The sequence below is a fragment of the Salmo salar genome, chromosome 05, assembly GCF_965601325.2.
Source record: "Salmo salar chromosome 05, fSalSal1, whole genome shotgun sequence".
NCBI classification, from domain to species: Eukaryota; Metazoa; Chordata; class Actinopteri; order Salmoniformes; family Salmonidae; genus Salmo; species Salmo salar.
In genome coordinates, this window is record NC_138295.1 from 89389539 (window position 1) to 89399482 (window position 9944).

General features: G+C 43.4%; 1 protein-coding gene across 1 annotated transcript; it reads left to right on the forward strand.

Moving 5' to 3' along the window:
• Positions 1–65: 65 nt before the first annotated feature.
• LOC123743215 (succinate dehydrogenase [ubiquinone] flavoprotein subunit, mitochondrial) lies at positions 66–9695 on the forward strand. Its single transcript, XM_082975933.1, has 15 exons — positions 66–220; positions 656–739; positions 1046–1207; positions 1522–1665; positions 2624–2788; positions 3154–3302; positions 3465–3589; positions 5257–5425; positions 5708–5903; positions 6127–6298; positions 6438–6556; positions 7465–7576; positions 8004–8134; positions 8376–8489; positions 8865–9695. Exons 1-15 carry the CDS (start codon positions 170–172, stop codon positions 8949–8951), a joined length of 1980 nt encoding a protein of 659 aa, XP_082832059.1. The 5' UTR covers positions 66–169; the 3' UTR covers positions 8952–9695.
• Positions 9696–9944: the final 249 nt, after the last annotated feature.

Sequence of the window (9944 nt, forward strand, 5' to 3'; positions counted from 1 at the left end):
AGCGTTGTCAAAAGCCATGAGCCCCCCCCTTGTTTTCAAGACGTTTGAGATGGTTTCTTCCAGTGGGCGGGGCCCCAAGAAGGAATTGATTTACCTCCAGTCAGTATAGATCTGTTCTTCCTAGACAGTTACTTTCTAGCTGTTAGCAGTAAACCTGGGAATAATAAGGATGGCAAGTGTATCCAGAGTCCTGACCAAGAGGTTTTTATTAGCTAAAGCCGTGAGTTTAATAACTGTTGTTGGATAATGCATTTGTGTAGTCTGTGAAAAGTCAGTTTTGTAACTCTGACGCAGAGGGAATGCTTCTCTTACAGCTTTCGTAACCAGCAGCAGACAGCCTTTCATAACAGTCCTCCAGGCCAGACCAGACCCTTTGTTACATAACGTTAGCTGTCTGAGAGTCACTTTTTGAATATGTTAAAATGTCAAAGAAAAAATACCGTACTTGCTAAATGACCTATTTAGCAAGTATTTAATATCCCTATGACAGGGATATTCTTTGGGGGTTTTGAGTGTTTTTCCACCTAGATTTGATTGAATATGTTGCTGGTCCAGTGTGAAATTATGATGGTTTTTGTTTTCTATGTATTTGAGAGTTAATTATATGTCTATGATCTCTACCTATTGATTTATGATGTTATCCCCATATGAATAGCTCCCTGCAGCAGCCCGATGTAGCTCCAGGAACATCCACTTCTCCATCTATGGGAAGAAGGACAACGCCAAAGTGTCAGATGATGTGAGTTTTACACAAGCATAACACCGCCTGTTTTTCTAATTCTTTCGTTTAAAGCAAGACACATTTTTAAATAAAGGTCTTCAAGAGACATTCTTGTTATGAAGTCATTTGTATTTACATATTGTATTTACATATCTACATACAATATGCATCGTTAAAAAGAAAGAAAAAGGATTCCCTTTTATTTGGAAGATTTGCTCGCAATTTACACTGTCATATCAGCCATGTTTTTTTGTAGTTATCAATATCCACAGGAGGTCAATGTCTGTCTGTGTGTATCCGAGTCAATATTATTCTGATCCTCAGATCTCAACCCAGTACCCGGTAGTGGATCATGAGTTTGATGCGGTGGTGGTAGGGGCTGGGGGAGCAGGTCTGAGAGCTGCTTTTGGTCTGTCTGAGGCTGGCTTCAACACGGCCTGTGTCACCAAGCTGTTCCCTACTAGGTCTCACACTGTGGCAGCACAGGTAGGCCTATGCATATTTAGGGGTGAATACCTAACTTCAGTCTCCCATTGACATCAATGCATCAAGGGATTCGTACCTCATTTCATTTTTTTCATATTTTAGGGGGAATTGGGGTTTGGCTTGGGAGTAGTTGGGTAGCTTCTCAACAATCACCTGTAGTTGAAGTGCATGTGAAGAGCAATTACTATCATTACAGTACTACTGTGATGAATGAATAGAAATAAACTTTATTCATTTACCGTTCTACATTTGTGTCCTATCTTAAAGTCATAATGAACTGTTGAATTCATTTGTGTTGATTTTGTCCAATCCAGGGTGGGATCAATGCAGCCCTGGGTAACATGGAGGGAGATGATTGGAGGTGGCACTTCTACGACACAGTGAAGGGATCTGATTGGCTAGGGGACCAGGATGCTATCCACTACATGACAGAGCAGGCCCCAGCTGCCGTGGTGGAGGTGAGAGATAATTATTGCACTACATTTTGAACATTATATAGGGTGCAATTTCAGACACAGATCCTGGTGTTTTAGTCTGTTTTTCCCCAAAGACATAAAATAAAGTGCTGGAATATGTGTAACGTCTGTTTCCAACTCACACTGTCAAAACACGTAGAAACCTGAACGCAGGTCACTTTCCAGCTCGCACTCTCTAACACATAGATTCCCCTGAACGCAGCTCACTTTCCAGCCCACTTTCCAGCTCACACTCTCAAACACATAGATCCCCCCCCTGAACGCAGCTCACTTTCCAGCCCACTTTCCAGCTCACACTCTCAAACACATAGATCCCCCCTGAACGCAGCTCACTTTCCAGTCCACTTTCCAGCTCACACTCTCAAACACATAGATCCCCCCTGAACGCAGCTCACTTTCCAGCCCACTTTCCAGCTCACACTCTCAAACACATAGATTCCCCTGAACGCAGCTCACTTTCCAGATCCCAATCACCTGAATTCTGATCACCTGTTCACACACCTGTATGTCATTATCACACACTATTTAGTTCAATTCTTTGCATCCCATCATTGTGAGGTATTGTTTGTTTTGTGACACTTCTATTCGGAGCTCTGTTTTTCCTGTAATTTACTCCTCCCGTGTATGATAGTTTTTGTCTGCCTCACTAATGACGCCTTTTGCCTATTCCCTGCCTGTACTTTAGCTTTTCGGATTTCCTGTTATCAACCTATTGCCTGATCTCCTGGACGACGTTACTAGCCTTTTCCCTGCCTGTACTGCTGCCTTTTTGGACCCCCTGTGTATGACCTTCTGCCTGCCCCTGGATCCAGCTACCTGCCTCCTCCTGTGGTCCTTTACAATAAACACCTGCTGCACCCTGCGCTTGAAACCATATCTGTCTCCCATCGTGTTCATGACAATATGGTTGTATCACATTGTTCTTTATGTCCCCCGCTAGCTGGAGAACTTTGGAATGCCCTTCAGTCGGACAGAGGATGGGAAGATCTATCAGAGGGCCTTCGGGGGTCAGAGCCTGAAGTTTGGAAAGGGAGGCCAAGCACACCGATGCTGCTGTGTAGCTGACAGGACTGGACACTCCCTTCTTCACACATTGTATGGACGGGTATGTTGAATGTTACCATGAGACAGTTACTCGCTTTATTAAACATGTCCTCTAGTTTGGTTGGATCGTTGACTGATTTTTATTTGACAGTTAAAACACAGTACATAGATTTTTTAAAACTTGACAGGAATAACACAAAGTCATTGACTTATTTCCATTGTGGTCCCTAAGGTGAATGGTACAAAAACATGTCAAGGCCAATGTGTGGTAGTTGAACAGTAAAAGCTGGAAACAGAGCTGAGGCAAGGGTTTAGTTTGCATTAACGAGTCTGGCTTCAGTCTGAGACCTTGCATACATTGACTGTTATTTATACAACCATGTACCTTTTTTGATTTTCAATGTCCCATTAATTGTTCTTCTCCAGTCCTTAAGGTACGATACCAGCTACTTTGTGGAGTACTTTGCCCTGGATCTGCTGATGGAGGATGGTGAATGCAAAGGAGTGATCGCTCTCTGTATGGAGGATGGATCCATCCACCGCTTTAGATCCAACAACACTGTCATCGCTACTGGGTATGCTTGTTCATGTCCCAGAGCCTTTCATACTTCTCCTGTCCCTCAGAATGAAGCCCTGTAATGTCCTGACAATCGCTTTGAGTCAGTAGGATTATACATCGCAAATGTCTACACCAGTAGCAACCTCCTTATATCCATTATCTCTCTTTGTATGTGTAGTGGTTATGGCCGTACCTACTTCAGCTGTACCTCAGCCCACACCAGCACCGGGGATGGCAACGCCATGGTAACCAGAGCTGGCCTACCATGCCAGGACCTGGAGTTTGTACAGTTCCACCCCACCGGTAAGAACCACAGCCACTAACTATACTGTAACTATACTGTAACTATACTGTAACTATACTGTAACTGGTAAGAACCACAGCCACTAACTATACTGTAACTATACTGTAACTGGTAAGAACCACAGCCACTAACTATACTGTAACTATACTGTAACTGGTAAGAACCACAGCCACTAACTATACTGCAACTATACTGTAACTATACTGTAACTATACTGTAACTGGTAAAAACCACAGCCACTAACTATACTGTAACTGGTAAGAACCACAGCCACTAACTATACTGTAACTGGTAAGAACCACAGCCACTAACTATACTGTAACTATACCGTAACTGGTAAGAACCACAGCCACTAACTATACTGTAACTATACTGTAACTGGTAAGAACCACAGCCAGTAACTATACTGTAACTATACTGTAACGGGTAAGAACCACAGCCACTAACTATACTGTAACTATACTGTAACGGGTAAGAACCACAGCCACTAACTATACTGTAACTATACTGTAACTATACTGTAACTGGTAAGAACCACAGCCACTAACTATACTGTAACTGGTAAGAACCACAGCCACTAACTATACTGTAACTATACTGTAACTGGTAAGAACCACAGCCACTAACTATACTGTAACTGGTAAGAACCACAGCCACTACCTATACTGTAACTATACTGTAACTGGTAAAAACCACAGGCACTAACTATACTGTAACTATACTGTAACTATACTGTAACTGGTAAGAACCACAGCCACTAACTATACTGTAACTGGTAAGAACCACAGCCACTAACTATACTGTAACTATACTGTAACTATACTGTAACTGGTAAGAACCACAGCCACTAACTATACTGTAACTATACTGTAACTGGTAAGAACCACAGCCACAACTATACTGTAACTGGTAAGAACAGCCACTAACTATACTGTAACTTTACTGTAACTGGTAAGAACCACAGCCACTAACTATACTGTAACTATACTGTAACTATACTGTAACTGGTAAGAACCACAGCCACTAACTATACTGTAACTATACTGTAACTATACTGTAACTGGTAAGACCCACAGCCAGTAACTATACTGTAACTATACTGTAACTGGTAAGAACCACAGCCACTAACTATACTGTAACTATACTGTAAGTATACTGTAACTATACTGTAACTGGTAAGGACCACAGCCTGTAACTATACTGTAACTATACTGTAACTATACTGTAACGGGTAAGAACCACAGCCAGTAACTATACTGTAACTATACTGTAACTGGTAAGAACCACAGCCACTAACTATACTGTAACTGGTAAGAACCACAGCCACTAACTATACTGTAACTATACTGTAACTGGTAAGAACCACAGCCACTAACTATACTGTAACTATACTGTAACTATACTGTAACTGGTAAGAACCACAGCCACTAACTATACTGTAACTATACTGTAACTGGTAAGAACCACAGCCACTAACTATACTGTAACTATACTGTAACTAGTAAGGAGATCCATGGCCACTCCCCACTTATGAAATCCATATTTACTGTAAGGATTTGTTTTAAGGTCAACTGACTGACCTTTCATTACGTAAATGCAAAGGTCATCAGTGTATATTTGACCTGAGGTGACACCTGACACCATAGCTGTGATGTAACCCTGTCAGGTATCTATGGTGCCGGCTGCCTCATCACTGAGGGTTGCCGTGGCGAGGGAGGGATCCTCATCAACAGTGAAGGAGAGCGCTTTATGGAACGCTACGCTCCCAACGCCAAAGATCTGGCCTCCCGGGATGTGGTGTCACGCTCCATGACCATTGAGATCCGCGAGGGAAGGTATGATAATCAACAATACTGAATATTGATTTAATTACAAATTTCACTCCACCAGTAGTATCTGACTCAATCCCTAACCCCCTTAATAGCATTCGTTCTTGAAGATGGAAGTAAAAATGTAATTGGAATTTGAGGCCACAACTTGAAATTGGCACTAAAATATATGATTCGACCTGAAAGACTCTCTCGCACAGAAAGACTCTCTCGCACAGAATGACTCTCTCGCACAGAATGACTCTCTCGCACAGAAAGACTCTCACAGAAGCCTTTTTTCATTTCCAGGGGTTGTGGTCCAGAAAAGGACCATGTGTACCTGCAGTTGCATCACCTGCCCCCCCAGCAGCTGGCCACCCGCCTGCCTGGTATCTCTGAGACCGCCATGATCTTCGCTGGGGTTGACGTCACCAAAGAGCCCATCCCTGTCCTGCCCACCGTCCACTACAACATGGGAGGAATCCCCACCAACTATAAGGGACAGGTAGATTAGAACATTCTTTACAATTCTCACTGTTAGTTTGGGGGATTTGTCTCCGTAAGGGATTGTGAGCACTATGGCTGGGTAAGATAGATTGATTGATTAGTTGACAACATTTATTGTCCTTCAAGAAACTTCACGTCAATCAATCAGTCTTACCCAGAACTAGATGGACATTATTTGACTGTAGACCGACCTGTAACGGTGTTGGTCATCTCCCTCTCAGGTCATAACTCATCCAGATGGGGAGGACAAGGTGGTGCCAGGGCTGTATGCCTGTGGTGAGGCTGCCTGTGCCAGTGTCCACGGTGCCAACCGGCTGGGTGCCAACTCCCTGCTGGATCTGGTGGTGTTTGGCAGAGCCTGTGCCCTCACCATCGCTGACACCTGCACTCCAGGTAAGCAGGCTCTTCACATTATGACTGATTGGTTAGATCATTGGTTGATTTCTTGATCTTTATCAGTCATGTTAAAAAACAAATGGCTAATAATGCTTTAATATACTTGGAGTTTGACTTTCTCTTTTTGACATTCTAGGTGAGAAGCTTTCCCCACTGAAGCCCAGTGCTGGAGAGGAGTCTGTGGCCAACCTGGACAAGATCAGGTTTGCTGACGGGAACACCAGAACCTCTGAGATCAGACTCAACATGCAGAGAGTGAGGAATACATGTTGACTAAAAGGTTTTCTGTTGAAATGTATTGGCATCTGTATCCAGTCTAGTGTATTTAACTAGGCAGTGGTACACATAGAGCAAGGCTCCCCAACCCTGTTCCTGGAGAGCTACCCTCCTGTAGGTTTTCATTACAACCCTGTTCCTGGAGAGATAACCTCCTGTAGGTTTTCATTACAACCCTGTTCCTGGAGAGATACCCTCCTGTAGGTTTTAACTCCAACCCTGTTCCTGGAGAGCTACCCTCCTGTAGGTTTTAACTCCAACCCTGTTCCTGGAGAGCTACCCTCCTGTAGGTTTTAACTCCAACCCCAGTTGTAACTGACCTGATTCAGCTTATCAACCAGCTAATTATTAGAATCAGGTGTGCTAGATTAGGGTTGTAGTGAACCTACAGGAGGGTGGCTCTCCAGGAACAGGGTTGGAGTTAAAACCTACAGGAGGGTAGCTCTCCAGGAACAGGGTTGGAGTTAAAACCTACAGGAGGGTATCTCTCCAGGAACAGGGTTGGACTTAAAACCTACAGGAGGGTAGCTCTCCAGGAACAGGGTTGGAGTTAAAACCTACAGGAGGGTAGCTCTCCAGGAACAGGGTTGGAGTTAAAACCTACAGGAGGGTATCTCTCCAGGAACAGGGTTGTAATGAAAACCTACAGGAGGTTATCTCTCCAGGAACAGGGTTGTAATGAAAACCTACAGGAGGGTAGCTCTCCAGGAACAGGGTTGGAGTTAAAACCTACAGGAGGGTGGCTCTCCAGGAACAGGGTTGGAGTTAAAACCTACAGGAGGGTAGCTCTCCAGGAACAGGGTTGGACAGTCCTGACATGGATGTTTCATTTGTCATGTCTGAGATCTTTCAAACCAATCTTCTTCTCTTTTTGTCTCTGTCTCCAGACGATGCAGAACCATGCAGCAGTGTTCCGTACCGGCGACGTTCTGAAGGAGGGATGTGACAAGATGGACGCCATCTACCAGACCATGGAGGACATCAAGACATTCGACCGTGGTCAGTAGTTTACCTCAAATTAATATTCAGAGTTGATCTCACTTAGATGTGTTGACTATGTTGTTATCATATCTCTTGATTCAGTCGTTTTCGGTGAGATTTAGGACAGTTTTACCCATAGCTGTAGGAAGTAGAGGTCCTGAGGGTGCTGCAGCACCCCCTGAAAAAAAACATGTAAAAATAAAATATATATTGTTCACAAAAGTAGTGCTCTGGGCCTTTTCTAGTCCTATATTTGCAGACCGATATAAAGAAATTCACCCCCGTCTGCAAAGAAATCTCAACAGCTCCACCCCAAAGCTACTGTACTTCCTGCATCTATGGATTTACCAGACATAGATTAAAACACTTCTCCTGGACTCAGGACCGTCAGACCACAGGATTGGTGTTGGTTGTTGTAACTAACGTTTCCCTCCCGTTCGGTCAGGTATGGTGTGGAACACTGACCTGGTCGAGTCTCTGGAGCTGCAGAACCTGATGCTGAACGCGGTCCAGACTATCCACTCTGCCGAGGCCCGCAAGGAGAGCAGGGGAGCACACGCCCGGGAGGACTACAAGGTGAGGGGAGGATGGATTCTCACCTGGTTAAATAAGATGAGGAGAGCACTCTCCAACCAGCCACTCAAATTAAGTGATCTGCAACTCAGGGTCTCAAAGCTGCACTACACTTCTCCCAATTGTAGCGATACAGGGATTGATTGGCTGGTTGATTTATAGATGAATTGATTTGCTGAATGTCCGGTTGGTTGGTTGGTTAATTGATAGGCAGGGGACTTAAATGTGACTTTGTGTGTTCCAGGACCGTATGGATGAGCTGGACTATGCCAGGCCTCTGGCAGGACAGGAGAGGAAGCCTTTCCATCAGCATTGGAGAAAACACACCATGTCCACTGTGGATCCTAAGACTGGCAAGGTAAAACAACTACCACGACTCCTGTCTGTGTGTCTGATGGAAACACATAGGGACAATCTTCCCTGAACAGAATCAAGCCTGTCTGGACTAAAAAGCATGCTCTTGATCGAACATACTGTTTAGTCCAGAAATAGGTTTTTGGATGGAGAAAGACAAATGAGTGACTGATCTGTTATTAGGAGTCTGATCTGATATTAGGAGTCTGATCTGATATTAGGAGGCTGATCTGATATTAGGAGGCTGATCTGATATTAGGAGGCTGATCTGATATTAGGAGGCTGATCTGATATTAGGAGGCTGATCTGATATTAGGAGGCTGATCTGATATTAGGAGGCTGATCTGATATTAGGAGACTGATCCCTGTCATGTTCCAGGTAACTCTGGAGTACCGACCAGTGATTGACACCTCTCTGGACCAGGAGGAATGTTCAGCCATCCCTCCAGCCATCCGCTCCTATTAAGACTATCTCAACAGGAACACTCTTATTTATTATTGCCAGTCTGTCCGCTTCCAGCAAAACCCACCTCGGATCCATTTCACTGTATGACCTTCACTCTGTGTGAGGGAGCACTGTAGATAGGGAATTATTGCTTTCTCACATGCAGTTTGACTTTCAACCCACATTGTGCAAGCAAATTAATGAAGGTATTGTGATTGAAGTTTGTAAATATAGAATTGTTTTATAATTGTCTGTTATATGAAGTTGTAGAGTAGTTCCCTATAGGTATATAGTTACCTAAATACTCCCATTCCATGTGGCCTTTATTATCCGCTGATACCATAATATTAGGACTCTAAATGGAATACTGAATTTGAATATTGTGTAATGATTGTAGTTCAGAGTGCTAAGACATCCTATTTCCTGTAGATGTCCCTTCAGCATCATTAACACGTAGTCTTTAGGGATTATCCTTTCAGGATCAATTCATGTGTACAACTGGCGTGTGAACAGCAATATTTCCTGGGAAGTTTGATTTCACTCTGCTTGCTACAGGTTATGCACTTTATGGCAATTTTTTAAAATATACTCAACTATAGTTGTCTTTGTGCTATTTACTGGTGGAATATAGTGGACATTAAGACAATTAGGATGGGTAAAATAAATGAAATACTATGTATGTTACCAATAATTAATTTGTCTTTGCTTTGTTCTTATGTTCTGTGTATTATTTAAAATGTGTCATTAAACTTTAAATCAACTCTAGTCAACTTTCTTTTCTATTCATTTGACGATGTTTGACCATTTCATTCATGTCACCTGGCTACCTAAACAAGAACAGCACATGTTCCTCTTCTCTCCAGTTGTGAGTGAGTTGCTGTTATATGTACCATAGTGATGAAGTCCAGGTTACATCCCAAATGCCACCCTATTCCCTATGTAGTACACTACTTTTGACCAGGAACCATAGGGTGCCATTTGGGAAGTAGTCAGGCTGAATGCACAGGAGGAGTC